Raw genomic sequence first — 22,465 nt, 5'->3', positions numbered from 1 at the left:
TATCTGAAAAACATTGCATATCCTTCCCCCTCAGGAAGTGGTTAAGATGTTTTTAACAGAAAGAGGATTTTTTTCTTAAATAGTGTGATTTAGTCGTACATTTTAACCACGGTATCCTCCTTCAAGCAGGCAAAAACTTGAAGCTTGAAAGAAGAGTCAACAGAGGGATGTCTGTGTTGTGTTGTATTTTTGCTTTTTTTTTTTTTTTTTTTTTTTTTTTGACAGTTTATCTGTCAAACCAATCTGCAGTATTTCCTGTTGGCCCCTTCCCAGCATAAGTGAGTGGAAAATTGGTATCCTGTTTTTGCACATTCTGAAGTCTGTACTTTCAATCCTTGTTGTCATATTGACTCCTGTCTTAACTATTTTCTCTTCAGATCTATCTCTCTTTTTTGTCACGATCCATAATTTTGAGCTGTGAAATTTGAAAGAGGCACGAATAATTGAAATTAATTTAAACCCAGTTGAGTCAGATTTCTTACTCCTGAAGTCTCTCAGGTGTTGCAAGCAGTTTCTATCTAACTGTCTGGGGAAAAAAAAAAAAGCAACCCAAAAAAGATGAATTTAATCTAAGGGAAGTGTATCTTACAACAGATGATTTTCTAATTTTCAGTGGTCGCAGGAAAAGACAGTTGAATATCAACTATATATCCATTAAATACCATCAGCTAAATATCAATTTCCACCTGATTTCAAAAGTAAAAACATTGTGGAAGCCATACAACACTTCAACGTAATAAAACTTTATTTTGACCTTTATTAAGGAAACCTAAAATGCTGCATCCATATATTTAACAAAGAGAAAAATGTTCTGAAGAAGAGAAACAAATGAAAGTCCTACTATAGATCTGACTAGAGTGAGTTCTTTCAGGTCCAGTAGAGATCAATAGAGATTACATACGCTAGAAAATTACCACTAGTTAAGTCTTTAAAAATTAGTACCATACAATATTTCCTCTATGCTTAGGTATCCCTAAACAGTGTGGCATTGCTTCTGTAGACAGTAATGCAATATGATTAGAGATGTTATTTTTAAAGCATAGTAAGTAAGATAGCTCAGTTTTAACACTTTCAAAACTAGGATATTTGGATACTTAAATGCAGTGGATAAAGTAAGAGATGTGAGAAAATAAAGTATTCATGCTTAGCATAAGGATGAAGGAAAATTCATATGGAAATAAGAAATAAAAAATTGTTGTTTTAACAGTAAATGGAACTGAAAAAAAGCAAGAGTTTGGCAGTATTAACAGTTTACGATAGCTTTCAGATGATGTTAACTGAAGAACACCTTGATGAAGTGATGGGACTTAATCAAATCTACAGGAACTGGGAATGGGGGGGGTGCTTCTTTGTTTCTTCAGACGGTTATTATGAGCAAAGTTGAGCCATAGAGTTTGAATTATACTGCTATGTATTATCTCCTTCTCTTCTTCAGCCCCCTGCTGGCTCACTTACCTAGTACCTGAAAGAGAAACATTTGTTTAAAGAGATTTGTTAATTTGGAATGGATGGGATAATCTTTTGGGTCATTTTGTATACCTATTCTTCAGAATTCTCCCTCCCTTGTTTTCCTTCCCATTTTCAAATTTGTTGTGTTTGGGGATTATTCCCTTACAGTCCATGCTGATCTGGACTTTTCTCCAGACTTTGTGTTCTATCTCTGATATAATCTGAGCTACTTGGGACTAGCTTGATCTAGCAGCCAATTAATCAGTCACTGAAAACATTGAATAGTTCAGTGGAAGATGGAAAAGCAGATATAACTTGTAGTGGGTTTACAGAAGGATGCAAAGCCAACTGATCTGCAGTTCCTTCACCTGATTCCTATGCTCCCAAGAACTGAATGATGTATTTCCTACCTCAGAATATGAACAGATACTCATGAGCATGTTGAAGGCGATGCATTTTGTCAGCAGGACCCTCAAACCCAAAACAACCATGAACAGCATGTTCATTTTCTCCATTTTGACATCTTGAGAGGAAAAAAAAAACAAAAAACAAAACAAAAAAAAACAACGATGTAAGCGATTGCGGTCTCACATTACCCAAATAAATAACTAAATGAAAATTCACACATCATAGATGAAAGGGGGAAAGATGGCAAAGGAATGTATTCAGGGACAGGAGGAGGAGATGCCTGCTTGGTGAAGAGGTTGATCCCCATTGTTGATTGATCCCCAATGAAATTTGTCATCTATCAATCTGTTAACTTGAAATGGCATGTTATTCCTCAGTAAAGTAATCTGACATTTTTGCACCAGAAGCAGCATTTTTTTCATGTCTTTTTTCTGAATCCACAATGAGTGAAACTTCTTGCTTAACCAGTATCTACAATTCAGACATTTCTGTACCATTTTCATATGTTACTACTGAATCCCCGGTAAAGTGCATTGACAATATTACTGTTTGAGGTAACTAACCTTTTTTAAAGGCATCTGTAAAGTTGCAAGCATTCTCTGCCACTAGTTCTTCATCTTTCTCTTCTGTTGAATGATGGAGAGACATTATAAACTGTTTCTAAACCAGATGAACAGGAACTACACAAAACACACCTACACACTGTTTCCCAGCAGTAGAATTAGAGTATCAGATGAAAGGTAGGTAATTAATTCTGAACTTAATATCAAGAGAAATACTAGCTGATTACATGTGATTGCTAGAAAAATCCGTCAGGTTGTTGAGAATTTTGTCTCCTTTCTGAAATGCACTTTACCATAAGAAAAATAAAAAATCAAAATAACCATAAGATTTAGAGCAAAAAATCAAACTTCTTACTTCTTTTTGTTTTCATATGTTATCTCAGACTTTCTACTGTTATACATATACTCATGACTTGAACTTTTTTGCTTTAGATAAAAGTAGGCACCCAAACACTAAGGGTTTTGGTTTTGGCTTCTGCTTGGTGTTTTTTGTTGTTGCTCTTGTTGTTTGGTTGGTTGTTTTTCCTCTTTGTGTTTTGAGAAGAAAACTCTAGGTGCTTACAAAGCTGAATTAAGATAATCTACTCTGGGTTCTTCTGAATATCTAATTTCCACCTAACTAAGCTCCTAAACATCTTTCTGACTGTACCCAACTTGTTGCTGTTAAATTCTCAAAGAACAAGAAAGTATTTTGGAAGAGTCATCTAACAGAATCAGTTTGTGTTTGTACCTGGTGGGACTGTGCTCGCTACTGTCTTGTTCCCCTTTTGCACAGCTTTGCAGGTCCCTTCTGTATCTGGTTCTATGCCAACTACTTTCAAGGTACTGTACATCCCCTCTGATGTGAGAATAGGTTCCTTCAGATCATACGCAATGACACCCTTGGGCCCATCAAGACTGATGTTCTTGTAGAACGTTCTTGCCAAACAAGCTATGTACGATACATTGCCATATTGTTTGCATTCCTTTGATTTAATTGCAATGACATCTGGTGTAGAATCTTCTTGTCTTTCTGAAAAAGAAACATAATTCTGTGATAATTTTATCTTCTGCATACTCTTCCAGATGAGCTACTCTGCAGATGAGCTAACTCATCTGCAGTCAGACACGGTTCAGTTATGTTTGTCCTCTGACAGCTGAGTGTCTTTCTGTGCTTACAGTTTTCTTCTATTTCCCAAGGAGCAGATAAAAGACAGAAAAGGAGCATAACTGTGGGATTTTGACTGATAATTTTAATCACTTGAGCTCCAGAGAGATTACCAAGTTATGAGATCTTTTCATGGCATAACGTGGAGCTATCCTAAAGAAAAAACTCCGTCATCTAATAGAGTAGTTTAGTGCCATTTCACGTAACCCACTTACTCTGTCTTCGCTCTGTCTGTTCCTTCAAAAGAAACAAGTCTCCAGGAAATCCATAATGCATTCTTGCAACTAAGCATATAAGCTTTCAGTTAAGGCTATCCCTACCATTACTATGAAAATCTAGCAGAAAAACAAGATGTCTCTGGAATGCTTAAACCCACTCTGGAAAAGATTTCCTTACCTATTCATATATATTGCCTATCCTGGAAGTTCAGCTGCTGTGACTTGGAGCTGATTCATGTCTCTTTCATGCGTGAGCTGGTTTAAGCTGAGGTTATAAATGCTTCGTTTGCACCTACACTACAGCTCCTACAGTATCACAGCGTATGTCTGGATGTGGAATCTTTTGTAAGACCCCACCTAGAATACTGCATACAGCTCTGGGGCTCCCAATGTAAGTAGGACCTATTGGAGTGAGTCCAGAGAAGAACCATAAGAATGATCAGGAGGCAGGAGCAATTCTCCTATGAAGAGAGGCTGAGACAGTTAAGGTTATTGTAGAAAAGAATCCTGTGGGGAGATGTAATAGCAGCCTGCCAGCACCTAAAAGGGACCTACAGGAAAGCTGGAGAGGGACTCTGGATCAGGTAGTGTAGTGATAGGTTAAGGAGTAATGGCTTAAAAGTAAAAAACTCTGTAGATTTAACTTAGATATTAGGAAGAAATTTTTCATGATAAGAATGGTAAAGTACTGGAACAAGTTGCTCAGAGAAGTTGTGGATGCCCCATGCTGGAAAGTGTTCACAACCAGGTTGGATGGGGCACTGAGCAACCTGATTCAGTGGGAGCTGACCATGCCCATGTCAGGGTTGTTGGAAATAGATAATCTTTAAGGTCTCTACCAACACAAGCAGTTCAGTGATTCTATGATCCTACGTTGCTATGGACCCTATTGATCTGGGCTTTGACTTGAGAACTGACCTCAATTCATATCTTGGGCACCCAAGCCTAACCTACTCGTTCAGTGGGACAAGTTCTGGCTGGTAGTCTTCTGGCTATGCTATCATTCTTAGCTCTCATCCATTAGGGACCAGCTAACCCACGGTTCCCTGGCAGCTCAAATGTTTAAGCTCTGAGGGCTGCAGCACCTCTGCTATGGAGACGGGCTGAGGAGTTGGGGGTGTTCAGCCTAGGAAGAGAAGGCTGTGGGGACCTCACTGCGGCCTTCCAGGCCTTGAGGGGAGCTCACAAACAGGAGGAGGACCAACTTTTTACACAAGCAGAAACGGTTTTAAAATAAAAGAGGGGAAATTTAGTTTAGATGTTAGAAATGTTTTACTCAGAGGGTGGTGAAGTCTTGGCACTGCTGCCCAGAGAGCTGTGGGTGTCCTGATCCTGGAGGTGCTAGAGACCAGGTCTCTACAGGGTTATAAAATGCCATTGGGCAATTATTTCAGTATCTGGAAACCATGGGGAGCATTGAAATGAGGTATGTGAATCAGGACAGAGCAGAGGGCAAGTGGAGGGCGGTGGTACACAACTGAATGTTTTAGGACAATAGAAATTAACCCAATAAACTCATCTGTTGTCCTAATTTTGACATTCCCACACAAAGGCTGTTGAAGAGGAATATCCTTACAAAAACTTCCTTTTGGAGAGTGGCATTCCAAATATTCAGTGTTTTCTCACATTTCAAGCAGTTATTGCTAAAACCTGTATGTCCTGCCTTTCCATAAGACCTCTTTTCTCCTGAAGCACTTTACATCTCCCTTCTCCTTTCTATGCACCTTAGTTTTACACAAATGAAAAAAAAACAACTTTTACCTCATACTAAAGCTAGGACAGAATATCATCCCCGCTGGGTGTAATTAATGCAGTGTTAAACAAAATAGTGCAGGTACTGAAGGGTGAGGAGGGCTGGGGTTGGAGATCTGTGGAGCAATGCTGATGCACACAGCTAAGAAACCAATATTGTTGCTCCTGAAAGGATTTGTCAGGTGAAGACAGGACCCAGACACCTTGGTTGGAAAGTATGTATTCGAGAGATCCCGAGAAGCAGAAAACTCAAACCACAATATCCCACTATGCCTTTGTCCACCCCAAAATGAAGAATTAGTAGTAAATACAAGCGGAACTTACTTGATTCAACTGAGAAGGTGATCCCACTTCCAAATACGAGCTTGTCTGTTGCCACAGTATTTCTTCATAGTCAAAAAAACACTTTTCTCACCACATGTCTAAGGTGTATTAAATCAAAGAATGAAATTACAGCTACTCCAAAGGATCTGTGAATGGAATGCCATGGAATCTCTACAAAATGGTGAGTGAAGATAACAATGTTTTTGTAGTAGAGTGATTTCAAACAACTTGATGCATGCCAAATCTTTTAAAACCATTTTCTCTTCTCTTTTGCTTGCTCAAGAAGCAGTATACTTCCAGAATAAAAGCTCACAGGAACTGTGCAGTTTTCTCCTTCAATACTTCCAATTTTTTCTTTCTTTGAGATGTTTGCTTCCTTTTGCAGTCTCAGGTTTTTGCATTAAGTCCTAGAGTGTTTGTACCACTGTGCTACACCAAGTTCTCCACACAGTGAAATACCTCATTGCAAAAAGTGCCTCTTCCTTCCCTTTCATTTCACAGTAATTCAGATGAGACAGACAGTCATACATCATATGTGGTACTTGTATTACGTACACCACACAAAGAAATAACAACCTGCAGCAGGGTCAAAAGGGGGGATTTGGACCTGACTGGGACCTGCAGGATGATAATGTGTCCCTGGGAACACTCACAGATTTCAGCCTAATTAAAAATCAAAAGGTGTGTAAGTATGATTCTACAACAATTAGCAAAACTATATGGGGTTTCAGAAGTGTTTGTATGCTCACCTTGGAGTATTTGTTTATTTATTCACTTATTAATTTATATTCATTTTTGGCGACAAAGAAGAGGAATGTTCTCATTCTGGGCTTTTAGAACAGTTATCTTTCTGGATGGCCCAGGGCTAAGGGTAATTTAGTACCTTAGGAAGCCATGTATTTGCTAAGAGTTCATTTGGTAGTTAAATTATACGATGGGAGGAGCTATTAAATAAGTATTTTGGTGTGGATGGTACGAAGCAAATTAATCAAATTGTGCATGATGGTCAGATTCTGCACCTTTCCAACCACCTGCCTCTGGAGAGTTGTGTGAAACATAATGTTCAGGGAAAGATAAACTTCATGTATATACATTCTTCAGTGTGTAGGTGTGATGAGATTCTCCATTCCACAGGTACGGCTTAAAACAATAAAACAAAAGAATGCTTATGTAATATGTAAACGAACTGTATTAAAAATAAATAAGTCTGTGATTTATTGCATGGTGGCTTTTAAAGATATCGACGAACTGCTCACAAGTGATCAACAGCTGTGCTGACCCCCTCAGCTGCTTATGACTCTCTTACATTTGTGTGTGCTGCAAGGCAGGACTGGCATCCAGACAGGGGTGCTGGGCGTACAGAGATGCCGTAGTGGTTCTTGAAGGATCTGTGCAGGAGTGCTGGTTGGACAGGGTTGGAAGGAGCCCACGAGGGTCATTAAGTCCAGCTCCAGGCTCTTTCTCTAATGGCTACAAATGGGGCACAATAACTAAGTTAGATGGAAACCCTGCCGGCTGACTTGGAGCTAATAATTCAGTGTTCAAAATGAAATGAGACCCAAATCCATATTTGAGTACAAGATAAAGCGACATGGCATGCAGTGATTGTCCCATAGCTTGAAACATTATCAGACTCAAATTTGTTCGTCGAGACTGTGAAGAAGTGAAATATGTTACACTATCAGGCTCTCCAGGAAATCAGTTTGTGTTTGGTGGTTCAGCTCCCTTCAATCACTGTGATACCTAGTCCACACAGTAATGAACAGTCATACAAAAACCTTTGTTTTCATTTCAGTACCAGCTGACATCCTCTCTTTGATGTCTTTTGAATGCTGCATTTTGTCTTTCTCTCTGTTTTTTTGTTGCTGGATAGTCAAACCACAGAGCAATTGCCATAAATTAAAAATAACAATGCCAGTATCACTTTTATGGTAGATAAAAGTATATGAAAGATAAAAAGAGATATGGTAGATAAAAGATGCGGTAGATATGCTTCTCCCACTGAAACATTGTCCCAACTTTGTGAAATTGCATGTCAGAACCCTTTTCACTCAAAGAAATAGATTATTGGTATGTTTTCAATAAACTTCCAAAGATTGACAGTAGGATATTTTCTTTACGCCAGAGACCACCTGTATCCAAACACGTTATCTGTCAGTTAAATTTTGTCTTACGTATCAGGACTACTCTAGAAAGGAACAGGAAAATCCACCTGGTCAATACTTGGCTAACAGGTTAGTGCCATCAGTGGAATTTTGTTTCTCTGTCATGGGGTGTTTATACAGCACGAGACCTACTGGCAACAGGTGGGGTTCACCTTTCTCAAATGGGAAAAAGAATTGTAGGCCAGGAGTTGGTGGGGCTCATTGACAAGGCTTTGAACTAGGAGGAGGAGATGAAACCAGCTCACTAGAGATGAGCCTAGGGGCAGCATTCCAGGGTCAGGGGTGAGACCAGCAGCCCAGCTGAAGTGCTTGTAAACCAGTGCATGCAACCTGGGCAACAAACAGAAACTAGAACCTCTGTGCAGCAGAAAAACTATGGCTTGATCACTGTCACTTGAACATGGTGGGATCATTCCCATGTCTGGAGTGCTGCAATGGAGGGCCAAAAGCTCTATAGGAGGAATAGACAAGGAAGGAGAGGTGGGGCTGTGAGTGCAGAAGCTGTGTTAGGGGGTGTTTTGATGTTGTTGAGCTCAGCACTGGCAGTGATATAGTCAAGTCCTTATGGGTATGGATCGAGGGAAGGCCAAGACTGAAATCTTGGTGGGAGTCTGTTATAGACAGATTATCCAGGCAGGATAAACAGACAGACAAAGAATTCTATAAGCAGCTGGCAGAAGTCACACAATTGCTAGCCCTTGTTCTCAAAGGGGACTTCAATTTGCCAGCCATTTGCTAGAAATGCAATATAATGGAGAGGAAAAATCTAGGAGGTTCCTGGAATATGCGGGAGATAACTTTCTGTCATATCTGGTAAGGTGCCCTGCTAAACCTGCTGGTTATAAACAAAGGATTGCTGGGAGTTATGGTTGCTGAAAGCCATTTTAGGCATAGCAATGACTAAATGACAGAATTCTCTGTTCTTGTTGAAGTTAGGAAGAGGGACAGCTACCTTCAACTTCGGGAGGGTAGACTTTGGACTTTTAAGGATACTGTTTGGGAGAGTCTCTTGGGAGTCAGTCCTGAAGGGATCCAGGAAAGATGGGCATTCCTCAAGAAGGATATCTTAAAGATGCAGGAGCAGACCATTTCTGTGTGCTGCAGGATGAGCCATTAGGAAAGAAGACTGATCTGGCAGAAGAGGGAGCTTTCCTTGAGATTCCAGGAAAAAAAAGAAAGGTTCACCAAAAAGGTTCACCACCTTTGGAAGGAGGGGCAGACAGCTCAGGAAGAGTAGAAGGATATTGCTAGAATATTAGCAAATTAAAGCAAATTAGATCTTAATCGGGCCACAGTAGTAAATGTTAACAAAAGATGCATTAATGTAAGTCCATGGGACCAGATGGGATTCACCCAAGAGTACTGAGGGAGCTGACAGAAGCGATTGCCGAGCCACTTTCCATCATCTATCAGCAGTCCTGGTTAACCTAGGAGGTCCCAAGTGAGTGGAGACTTGTGAATGTCATGCCCATCTACAAGAAGGGTTGAATGGAGAATCTTGGGAACTGCAAACATGTCAGCTTGACCTCAGTACTGAGGAAGGTCATGAAGCAGATCATCTTGAGTGAGATCACAAAGCATGTGTGGGACAAACAGGGGATCAGGTCTAGCCAGCATAGGTTCACAAAAGGCACGTCTTTCTTGGCCAACCTCATCACCTTTTCTGGCCAGGCGACTCACATACTGGATGAGGAAAAGGCTGTGGATGTAACCTACCTAGACTTTAGCAAAGTTTTTGACTCTGTCTCCCACAGTATTCTCCTGGAGAAGATGGCAGCCTGTGACTTGGACAGCTGGACTCTGCTGAGTTAAAAACTGGCTGGGTGACCAGACCCAGAGAGTGATGGTGAATGGAGTTAAGTCCATTTGGCTATTGGTCACCAGTGATGTTCCTCGTACTGGGACTTGTATGGGGCTGCTGAATGATGGCCTGAACCTCTGATTGATCACCTGAGGTGAGCACAGGTGAAGGCAATTCACCTGTGCTGCAGGAAGGGATGGAGCCTGGCTGCACCTCTCCTAGACCCCATTTAAGAGCTGAATGCCAGTGGGGAAGGATCTCTCTGGAGATCCGCTCCACCGGAGTTTCCCACACAAGCCCAGATTATGGGTGAATTTACCTATCATTTCTGTTTCCTGCTTTGGTGTAATAGCATCGTAGCCAAGTCCTCTGTTATACCTGAACATCTGTATATTCATTAATTGCACACTGCTATACCGTAACATCAGTATATTCATTAATTGTACACGTGGCAAGCTAGACCAAATATATTAAGTTTACATTATGTCCTTCCTATGGAATTTCTTTAAATGGGTCAAGGGGGAGAACATTACCCCCCTAGATAAAATGATTCCAGGGCAGATCCCAGGATTTGTGGGATCTCTCTATTATGAACTACCAGTCATCATTGAAAAATGGGGTCCCTTACGTGTTATGGGAAACATCTCCCCATATCGCATGGCGGATTACTTTCAGGGACTTAGCAAGGACATACTGATCATGAAAGAAAGACAATGGGCTGCTTCCATGGTGGCATGGCCACTATTAAATGCTTTAAATCATGTGGAAATGAGGAATAATACTTTTGAAAGACTGTATCGAAAAGTTGGAGCAAGAACTTGGCATATAAACAGGGAAGAAACCAATTCTGCATCTTCCAATAGGTCACGTTTGTAACATTTCAATACATGATGACCAGACTCCTGAATCAACCAACTTCACTGATCAGGAAAATAAATTTTGCTAAATATGCTAAGATTGACGGCCAGCCCAACCATGTCCTTCTCCAGCTTTGAAGACAACTGAAGGACAATCAAAAATTTCAAAACTACCCTAAGAAACCAAGGGTAAGGGTTATAGAGAGAATACCAAGAACAACATGGAACCTAGAAGATTTCATTGTCCCTAATAGGAAAAAAAAAACACCTCAGGTGTCTCGGGCCACGATGCCTGAGCCATCGGAAGCAAAAGAATTGGCCCTAGCACAGTTCATGGCGTGACGGGGGATGTTAGTCCCCCTAGGGCCTCCAGACAGGACCGGAGGCCCTATGTAGAATTAACGATGTATTGGTCCCGAAAAAATATTCAGAGAGTTATAGCATTAGTGGACCCTAGAGCAGAAACATCAATCATTTACAGAGATCCAAACAAATTTGATGGAGACAGAGTGATGATTGGTGGTTTTGGGGGACAAACTATTCCTGTCACCCAAACATGGTTAAAATTGGGAGTTGGGCGTCTCCCACCCTGGGAGTATAAGGTATCTATTGCCCCAGGAATAGACCAGGAATACATCTTGGGCATAGATATTCTATGCGGTCTGGCTCTCCAGACAACCGTGGGAGAGTTCAGACTCCGACAGAGATGTATCAGTATCCAGGCGGTGCAGGCAATATTAAGAGGCCATGCGAAACATGGGCCAATTTGCCTGCCGTAACCACGCCGGATTACTGTGAGACAGTATAGACTCCCGGGTGGGCAGGATGAAATATCAAAAATGGTGCAGGAATTAGAAAAAGTGGGCATTTATACGACCTGCCCAAAGCCCATATAATTCCCCCATATGGCCAGTTGGATGGCACATGGAGAATGACAGTAGATTATAGGGAATTAAATAAGGTCACGCCGCCTATTCATGCGGCCGTACCCCATATTGCCTCCCTAATGGACACATTGAGCAGGGATATAAAAACCTATCATTGTGTCCTAGATTTAGCAAATGCATTCTTCAGTATCCTAATTGCTGAGGAATCGCAAGATCAGTTTGCATTCACATGGGGACCTTTCAGGTCCTGCCACGGGTACGTGCATTCACCAACGTATTGTCACAATCTAGTGGCGCGTGATCTGGCCGACTGGAAAAATCTGATAATGTTAACTTGTATAACTATACTGATGATCTCCTGCTGACATCCGACTCACTGGAGGCAGTAGGACAGGCGGCGGATTCATTAACCGCCTATTTACAACAGACGGGATGGGCAATAAATCCCCAAAAGGTGCAAGGTCCCAGCCTGTCTGTAAAATTCCTGGGGGTGGTTTGGTCAGGAAAATATAAGGTTCAGGCGTTCCAAGTCCCTACAACATCGAAGCAGCTGCAAGAGATTCTAGGTATATTGGGTTATTGGCTTTCCTTTGTACCTCACCTGGCCACTTGGCAGCTGCTAAGGCCACTGTATAGACTCACAAAAAAGGGGCAGCTTTGGGACTGGGGGAAAACAGAACAGGACGCTTTTCAACAGGCGAAACTGGCAGTTAAACAAGCCCAGGCATTGGGTATATTTGATCCTACCCTCCCATCCGAGTTAGATGTTCACATCACTCTAGATGGCTTTGGTTGGGGCCTGTGGCAACGCCAGAGTTCTGTTCGGATCCCCATTGGTTTCTGGTCTCAGGTTTGGCACGGAGCAGAAGAAAGATACAGTGTGATTGAAAAACAGCTATTGGCATTGCAGGCAGTAGAGCCAATAACTCAAACAGCTGAAGTTATAGTCAAGACCACTCTGCTGATTCAGGGGTGGGTGAAAGATCTGACCCACCTTCCTAAGACAGGGGTGGCCCAAACACAAACAGTGGCACGATGGGTCACCTATCTCAGCCCAAGGAGCAGTCTGTCTTCATCCCCTTTGAAAGAAGAACTCCAGAAGATCCGGTAATGTATCACAGTGATGCACCAAGAGAAATACTGGTCACTCCACCGCAGAAGAGTCCCATTCAGGAGAGAAAATACCCTATCCCTGAAGCTGCTTGGTACACAGATGGATGGAATGCACTATCCATACCCAGCCGATCTGGGGCAAGGACATGTGGTCAGACATATGGAATACAGTCAAACACAGGACTGTACGTGTCTACCATGTTTCTGGTCATCAGCCCCTACGGTCACCGGGAAATGATGAAGCCGACACGCTGGCCCGAGTTCGATGGATTGAGAATTCACCATCCGAGAACATCGCCCGTTGGTTACATCAGAAGCTACGGCATGTGGGACAAAAGACAATGTGGGCAGCTGCTAAAGCATGGGGACTGCCCATACAGCTACCTGACATCGTCCAGGCATGCCGGGATTGCGACACTTGCTCAAAGATGAGACTGAGACCGCTGCCCGAAACAACAGCCCATCTTGCTAGAGGACATAATCCTCTCCAGCGATGGCAGGTCGACTACATCGGGCCCCTTCCTCGGTCTGAGGAGGTGAGATATGCCCTGACCTGTGTTGACACTGCAAGTAGGCTACTGCAGGCCTATTCAGTGCCGACAGCAAACCACGCATATACCATCAAGGCAATCATGAAACTGATGTCTGCCTACGGGACACCTCAAGTCATCGAGAGCGACCAAGGAACTCATTTTACGGGTGCAGAGATACAGCGCTGGGCAAAAGAAAATAACATCAAATGGCAATTCCACCTGCCATATAATCCAACGGGGGCAGGCCTCATCGAACGTTATAATGGTATTCTTAAGGCTGCCCTGAAGACAGACCCGCAGTCCCTGCAGGGGTGGACAAAAAGACTGTATGAAACCTTGCGGGACCTGAATGAAAGACCCTGAGATGGCAGACCCAGTGCCCTGAGAATGTTGCAGACAACATGGGCCACCCTGCTTAGGATCCAAATTATGGGCACTGATCATCAGATAAGACCCCCGGTTGGTAATGAAAATAATCTTCTGCTCCCTGCCCCTGAGAATTTAGATCTGGCACCCAGAATAGAATAAAATGGCCTTGAAAGGTGCAGGTAGGACCCAAGTGGTGTGGCCTTCTTGCACCTTGGGGGAGATTGTTGGAGGTGGGAGGCTCAGTAGTCCCTCCAGTAATAGGTACATGGCCAACTGATGTTGTGGTCAACACTCTGATCTTCATTGCTAAAGGGACTCCCATCATGTCCCTATGGCAGATCAGGACACCCCCTTTGGTGCCTGATATTATTATGCAGCCACAGACATCCAGTCAGAAAGTGTGGTACAGGCGGCCAGGACGCGCCCCTGTACAAGCGGAAGTGTTGACCCAGGATAGAAACACGGCCTGTATGTTGCCCTGGAGGGCAGACCTTCCCCTCTTGGTACCTCTGAAACATCTGTATTTCTCCCTGTGAGTCTTTGAGCCTTCAGGATCACCGGAAGAAATGAAATGTCATCAAAAACATCTCTGTGTTACTGTCAGATCACGTGTAACACCTGGTGACGGTCTACGTGGGATGATGAAACATAGGACAGACCTGCACCTCACAACTGCATGTCTCCAGTAACATCATCAAGCACTGGCCCATAAAAGGATATCAACGTTCACTCATCTTGAAATTTACCAACATGTGTCGCGATGAAATTGTATAAGCGTCATGGTGTATTGGATCTCTGTATTAGGGAAAGCTCATCCTTTAGTCAACCTAATCATTGGTTCACACCGTGAAGGGGTGGAGTGCATGGGGCTGCTGAATCATGGCCTGAACCTCTGATTGATCACCTGAGGTGAGCAATGAGTCAGCCACGGGAGCACAGGTGAAGGCAAATCACCTGTGCTGCAGGAAGGGGTGGAGCCTGGCTGCACCTCTCCTAGACCCCATTTAAGAGCTGACTGCCAGTGGGGAAGGATCTCTCAGGTGATCTGCTCCACTGGTGTTTCCTGCACAAGCCCAGGTTATGGGTGAGTGTACCTATTATTTCTGTTTCCTGCTTTGGTTTAATAACATCATAGCCATGCTCTCTGTTATACCTGAACATCTGTATATTCGTTAATTGTACAGGACTGGCACTATTTCTTATGTCTAACAATGGCCTGGACAAGGGGATTGAGTAAGTTTGCAGATGACACCTAAGATGAGAGGAAGCGTCAAACTCTTTGGTGGTAGGAAGGCCCTACAGAGTGATCTAGATAGGCAGAATCAATGGGCTAAGGCCAATTGTATGAGCTTCAACAAGACGAGGTGCCTGAGTCCTTCATGTTAGTCACAATAACTCTATGCATTGCTAGGGGCAGAGTAGCTAGAAAGCTGAGTGGCAGAAAAAGATCTGGAGGTGTGTATGGGAACTGCTGAATCATGGCCTGAACCTCTGATTGTCCACCTGAGATGAGCAGTGAGTCTGCCCTGGGAGACTCATTCTTCTGTGCTACCAGAAGGAGTGGAGCCTGGCTGCACCTCTCCTAGACCCATTGAAGAGCTGACTGCCACTGGGGAAGGATCTCTTCTGGAGATTGCTTCTCTTGGAGTTTTCTAGCAAGCCCAGGACAAGGGTAAGCCCTCTATTTATTCTTTTTGGTGTAATAACCTGCTTAGCCAAACTCTCTTATATATTTCTTAATTATAATACCTGTGTATTCACTGATAATACATGGTGGTAGTCAACAGCCAGCTAAACATGAGCCAGCAGTGTGCCCAGGTGACTGAGAAGGGCAATGACACGCTGGCTTGTATTAAAATAGTGCAGCCAGCAGGACTTGGAAGGTGATCATCCCTCTGTATTTGGCACTGATGGAGCTGTACCTTGAGTTCAGTTTTGAGACCCTCACTACAAGAAAGACCTGGAGAGACCCTGGAGAGAGTGTTCAAAGAAGGGTAATGAAGCTGGTGAGGTGTCTGGAGCACAAGTCTTATGAGGGAGCTGGGACTGTTTAGTCTCAAGAAGTGGCTCAGAAGAGATCTTGTTGCTCTCTGCAACCCTGACAGGAGGTTGCAGTGAGGTGGATGTTGTCCTCTTCTCCTGGGTGTCTAATGATAGAATGGCCTCAGGTTGTGTGAGGGGAGCTTCAGGTTGGATGTTATGAAAAATCTATTCTCAAAAAGAGTGGCAAGGTATTGGAGCAGGTTAAGGGAGGTGGCGCTGTCCAAGAAATGTGTGATGTTGCACTGAGGGACATGGTTTAGCAGTCATGGTGGTGATGAAGTGATGGTTGGACTTGATGATCTCCAAAGTCTCTTCCAACAAGTTTGAGACCACCTGATGTGACTGAATGTGTACAAGGCCATGGGGCCTGATGACACACATCCCAGGGTCCTGAAGGAACTGAATGATGTGGTTGCCAATCTATTTTCATATTTGAAAAGTCATGACTGCCAGGTGAAATTCTTTGCAACAGGAAAAAAAGGAGACATCACTCCTATTAATAAGAAGGGTAGAAAGGATGATCCATTAAACTACAAACTGATGAGTCTCACGTCAGTGCCTGGGAAGATCATCTAACAGATCCTCCTGGAAGCTCTCTTAAGGTACGTGCAAGATAATGAGGTGATCTGAGATAGTCAGCATGGCTTCAGTAAGAACAAATTGTGTTTCACCAGTTTGGTGGCCTTCTATGATGGAGTGAAAGGATCAGGACAAAAGAAGAGCAACTGATGTCATCTATCTTGACTTGTGCAAGTCCTTTGATATGGACTCACACCACCTTTGTGTTTCTGAACTGGGGAAGATACGGATTTGAACTGTAAACTGTTCAGTGGATTAAGGAATTGGTTGAATGGTTGCAGCCAGAGTGTGCTCAGTGGCTTTAGTAATATTCAAGAAGGCTTAGTGAGGCTCCATCTGAAGTATGGCACCCAGGTATGGGGCTCCTAGCACAAAAAGGACATATAACTATTGGAATGGATCCTGAGGAGTGCCGCAAAGATTATCAGAGGGTTTGAAAATCTCTCCTATGAAGAAAGGATGAGAGAGCTGGGCTTGTTCAGTAAGGAGAAGGCTCAAGGGAGACACCATCGTAGCCTTCCAGTACCTCCCAGTTTTGTGTCATCAGGTACTTGCTGAGACCTGCCTACCGCCCAGATCATTAATGGAGATCAACAGGACTGGACCCAGTATTTGTCCCAGTGATGCACTGCCACTGACTGACATACAAATAGATTTTGTCATTGATCACCACGCTCTGGACCTGGCTCTTCAGCCTATCTTCATTCTCGTTTGTTGCCTGCTCATCCATTCCTTACTTCAAGAACCAGACTCAGACAGGAGAAATCCAGCGGGATCTAAAGACAGTCACTGTCAGGTCTTGAAGTTAAAGGTGAGGAGTGCTGTGGGTCCAGATCTGAGAACTCCTGAAACACGTAAAAGGGCTCAAGCTTGTGCTACGTAACAGGCAGAGTCTTGCTGTAGCAGGGTGTGAGATGGCCCATCCAGAGATTCTGCACAGCATTGAGCAGGAGTTTATGTATAGTTTTGTCCATGCTGCACAGGATGAGCTTTTCCATACAGCTAAAAGAGTGTGGAACTGAGGTGTGGTGCTGACATTGCCCAGCTGAGCCTGAAGTAAGGCTCGAAGCCCAACTCACCTTAGTTTAATTGACCTTTTGGCCATTGTCTCTTGTTAGTTTTTTTGACATGACCATCAATTGTTTATCATAGCTTTCTCAAGGTGTGGACTTGTCCAAGAGCAGAGCATAGTACCTCCCTTTCAGAAGGAGCTCCAACCCCAGTGCTCTCCTGCACTGTCCAAGGAAGGTGCTTCCCATCTCCAGCCATGTTCCCTTACCCTCAGCAAGTTAGCTGATGACACCCAGCTGAGTGGTACGGTTGACACGGTGGAAGGAAGGGATGCCATTCAGAGGGACCTCAACAGGCTTGAAAGGTGGACCTGGGTGAACCTGATGAGCTTCAACACAGCAAAGTGCAAAGTTTTGCACTTGGGCCGGAGGAATCCCAGGCATCCATACAGACTGGAAGGAGCAGTCCTTGAGAGCAGACCTGCGGTGAAGGACCTGGGGGTCCTGATGGATGAAAAACTGAACATGAGCCAGAAGTGTGTGATTACAGCTCAGAAAGAAAATGAGATCCTGGACTCCATCAGAAGAGGGGTGGCCAGCAGGGACAGGGAGGTGATTGTTGAGGAAGGGAAGATTGAGGTTGGATGTCAGGGGAAGTTCTTTGCTATGAGAGCGGTGAGGTGCTGGAACAGCTGCCCAGAGAGGCTGTGGATGCACTGTCCATCCCTGAAGGTGTTCAAGGCCAGGTTGGATGGGGAACTGGGCAGTCTGGGCTGGTATTAAAGATGAAGGATGGTGGCCCTGCATGTGGCAGGGGATTGGAGATTTGTGATCCTTGAGGTCCCTTCCAACCCTGGCTATTCTGTGATTCCCTATATCTTTCATTTCTCCCTGCTATGCAGGGCAGGATGACTCTCTTTCTCTCACCGTATTGCCTAACCTCTTGCTAGTTTTCTCCTCTTTGCAAGAACCAGAATGAAAAAAAAAAATCTCTCCTGTCCTTCCTCCTCTTCTCTATCACCTCCATGCTACCAGTGGCACCTTCCTCCCTCCTGATGGTCCCTTGCTCAAAGGCTCCTTTCACAACAAAAGCCTTGTGTGACCACTGTGCAAAGAGTGCGTTTGTAAGGCTATGCATGCAGCTGCAGGGATTCCTTGCTTTTGGCTTTGTAATGGTGGCAACTGGCCTTGGAAGGAGAGGTCACAGAATATGAAACCAGTTTTAGATCAAATTCTGCTATGTCTTGTAGATATTCCCAGGCACCTGACAAAGTCTGCACCTCACAATGTCTTGGTGTCACAAAGAAAAAAAAATCCCTCTTCAGAGGAGTTGTAGGTAAGGAGGAGGTTTCCAGAAAACATTTCCTCCCTAGAAAAATGTCATCAGCTCTTCCAGGGAAAAAGCTTCTGGAACGAGATGGGACATATTTGAGCATTAGAAGGAAAATCCAGTCCTGCCATAGTGGCTTTCATGCAGAGGCACTGGGTGGGCTCTGAGCACTGTCCGGATGTCTGTCTCTCTGTAGAAAGGAAAAACTGACACAAATAGTGTCAGTCAGGCATCAGAGTGCTCATAATACATCTCATGCTCTTGCATTCCCCCATCTGTCAGAAGTCAGTGGAGGAACAGATGCCATTCATGACTTCCCTGGAACAAGTGCCAACACAGATAAGAAATCTCTCGTGACTGGCTGAGCTGTGCCCCAGGCTAGCAGAGGCCACCGAAAGCAGACTGGAGGAGGACTCACCAAAGAAGACTAAGCAATGCTGGCGTGTTACTGCTGGAGGTTTTTAAAATGCAGACTGACTCTGATCAGGCCCAATTTCCAGATCTAGCATGTGACAAAGCAAACATCCACCCTTGCTATTCCATTCTTAGAGATATGACAGTGACCTACCTCCCTAGCAAGGGTACAATCCCTCTTCAGAGGAAAAGGATACTCGGGCAGCGTGAGGCAATTTGTGCTGCACACAGGAAGAATCCTTGCACTGCAGCCCCTATGACAATTCCACAACATCCCCACCTTGAGAGAGGCCCTGAGCTGAGTGTGGCCTACACTTCTTACTCTCTTGGGATTGAAGGAAAAGCAGGGTGGAGGTGAGGACGACAGTATTTTATGAATTAGATGAAAAGTTTATGCTGTGTAAAAGTCTTGGATTGACTGCCTGTGGGAGTTATGTATACATGAAGTTTAATTTCAAACTTCTTTTACAATGTCAAACTTTACTTCAAATTCAGTTATGCATGGATTGATTGGTAGTTTCAAGATCTTTTAGACTTTATCTTATTTCACAGAGTTTGTACGGATAACTGCTTCCTTGAGAAGCCCTATCACCACAGCAGTCTTCTCACTCTTTGTGTTGCCACTCCCTCCCTCTGCTTCGTGGTGTGCTGTCTTGAACAGAAGTAGGTGGCTCTATCTGTGGCACTAAGGGTGTGCAGCTGCAGGGAAACCTTGTTTTTGGCTTTATCTGCAGAGATGGTGACTCGATCTTGGAAGGATGGGGCATAGCCAGTGTTATTCCCAAAAGGATAGATCCAGCCTAGAAATTGCAACTCCCCTCTTGGATTCAGACGGACACAGTTCCAGTCATAGTAAGGGCTATCCAGATGTGTTCCTTTTACAGTGCAGGTGAGGAGGAGTGATCCTGAAACTGTCCCTTCCTTGGGACCTGATGTCACCATTTCTATTTGGGGAAGGGTGCCTGAAAAGACACAGAGAAGGTATGAAGATTGACTTCTCTCCCTCCTTCTCTCTCTCTCCCTCCTTCTCTCTCTCTCCCTCCTTCTCTCTCTCTCCCTCCTTCTCTCTCTCTCCCTCCTTCTCTCTCTCTCCCTCCTTCTCTCTCTCTCCCTCCTTCTCTCTCTCTCCCTCCTTCTCTCTCTCTCCCTCCTTCTCCTTTTCTTCTTTGTGTGTGTGTGTGTGTGTGCATGCGCGCGCACACCTCCAGGACTTCTCCCTGGGAGCAGTAGTCTGCTCAGACATTCCAGAACCCTTTTTCTTTGCACCATCCGAAGAACTGTTCAGGAAGGAGATGCACTAGAGTCTGGGCAGTGGCTGATGGACATGGCATATCTATAAACATTAATATGGAGTCCTGGAAGAAGGCGTGCATGGAGTTCCCAGCCCTCTCCCAAATATTCCATCACCAGCAGCATCTGGACTCACATCATAAGCACAGGGAACGGGGTGGGTACAGACACGTGGGGAATTGGTTTGCCAGTTGCACATGAATTTCAAAGAATCAAGAAGCATGGGGCTCTTGCTGCATCCCCAGAAAATCCCAAGGTTGCTCAGAGTGGGATCCTACACAGCTCCCTCGGGCAGTTATTGGCATTGTCTTCCCTTAATCCATGCTTAGGAAAATCTCAGAAAACCCCCTCTTCTGTGCTGCAGCAGCATTCCACCACCTGAAAAGGGGGGATTATATCCACGCAAGCATTCATTAAAAGTTGTGGAATTTAGACTTTGGCAGTGGCAGGTCAGGCGAGCAGAGAAAACCTGGGCCTGCCTGCTCGTGGGCTCTCACCTCTTTCACCTCCCAGCAGAGCTGAGCAGGACAAGCTAAGTAGCACCATTTTCTATGCAATCATTTCACTGCTTTGAGGACAGAGAAAAGGGAAATTAAACCACGAGGGACACAGAGAGGAAAAGAGCCCAGTTCTTGCCTACCATAAGGGAGTCTGTGGCCCCTCTGGCACCCCCAGTGCCACTGAGAACACCAGCCCTGGAGGCAATCCCGCTCCACCCTTCACGCGCCCTACCTGAGTGCTCACTCTTCAAAAACACATGAAAACAGTAACAGGGGGTAGGTGCAGAGTCCCCAAAGGCCCCTTACTACTTTCACATGCTGTGCTCCACATTCAGGGTTGCTTGTCACAACTGACAGAATGTCCATCGAGCCAGGACACGGGATCTAGCAGGAGAAAAGAAGGGTGCTGAGTGGCCACAATCCCTTGAAAAGTAGTTCTGAAAGGATGCATGTCCTGGGCAATGGATGTGCCCTTGTGAGGTGTACAGTTAGAAGAGAAGTATACAGCTAGGATACTCCACCCCTTCCTGTTGCACGTGTGAATTGCCTTCAGCTGTGCTCCCACAGCTCACCTAGTCCTTGCCTCAAGTGATCAATCAGTGGTTCAGGCTGTGACTCAACAGCTCCCATACATGAGGGAAGTGCACAAAACCCATTTCCCTGTTTTTATCCTAGGAAAACTGAGGCTCTCACCTTTGGGGGCTGCAGCAAAGGTGATGACCAGCAGCCAGAGTAGCATTGCAGGCTTCTCCAGAGGAACTGTCATGGTGCAGGATGAGGCAAGGAAGCAGGGCTGCAAGTGGCTCAGACCTTCCTCTCCTTGAAGCAGAAGAGAAATGCCCAATGTCCTCCGGTGCTGAAGGCTCAGATTTCCTTCCAACCCCAGACAGGTTTGCAGCCTCTTCTGAGCAGCCGCTTTGCAGTTGCAGTTACTTTATACACCAAATAGTTTTCTATGCTTGTCGATGGTGTCTTGGGTGAGGAGAGGAAGCCACATTTCCTTTTGAACATTTCTCAGTCTGCACAGGAAACTCATGGACCTCTGTTAACTCCCTGGGGCTGCTACAAAGCATTTCCCCAAACTGTCTTTGTAAGCAGTTATTGCCCTTTAAACAGGTAAGTGGGAAAGGCCTGATAGTGTGGAGGGTGGTTTTTTCCCCTGGGAGTGAGATGCGATCAAATCCTTCCTCCCCCATCAAAGACAAAAAGCTGCTACCATACTCCAGGGCCACAAAGCACCAACACATGGTGAAAAGAGAAGGCTTCGTAAGGGGCAAGAAGATGATGGGACACAGCTGTTAGAACAGCCAGAACAGCTGTGTGGGGTATGAGCAGGTAGACGACCTGCTCTGCCTTGTGGCGAAGCTACAGGGTAAAATATATAGATTAAAAAGTGCAATGGGGGACAAACAGAAGGAGCGGGGAAATCACAATTCACCCATGCATGGACAGGTTATTTCAAAGGAAAAAAAACGAAACACAAAACAGCCTGCATCCCATCAGGATGAGGAAAAATCTTGTCAGGCTGGAGACAAGAACGCAAAGGAAAGGTGTGGATGGAGGCAAATCTGTGCTCACAGCTGCAAATGAAAACCCTCCTTGCTCCACCCCCCAGGTGCTTCTGTACATCAAGTATGAGGCCCTGCATGGGGATGGCTCAACTGTGCCCACTCAATCCAGATAAACTAACAAAACCAAACTGCGGAAAGACTT

The 22,465-nt window shown here is 44.5% G+C and overlaps 1 gene segment (V, D, J or C); it reads right to left on the bottom strand.

The window, feature by feature from the left end:
* Positions 1 to 743: 743 nt before the first annotated feature.
* Positions 744 to 21,738, bottom strand: LOC100540951 (T cell receptor delta constant-like). The segment is given in 5 exon segments: positions 744 to 1,462; positions 1,860 to 1,972; positions 2,421 to 2,483; positions 3,151 to 3,432; positions 21,446 to 21,738. Coding segments are annotated over 5 exon segments (546 nt in total).
* Between the last annotated feature and the right edge of the window lie 727 nt (positions 21,739 to 22,465).

This window comes from Meleagris gallopavo, chromosome 12 (genome assembly GCF_905368555.1).
Source record: "Meleagris gallopavo chromosome 12, MGAL_WU_HG_1.1, whole genome shotgun sequence".
Taxonomy (NCBI): Eukaryota; Metazoa; Chordata; class Aves; order Galliformes; family Phasianidae; genus Meleagris; species Meleagris gallopavo.
Note: the sequence above shows the minus strand (reverse complement) of the source record. Positions and strands in the feature narration are given on the sequence as shown.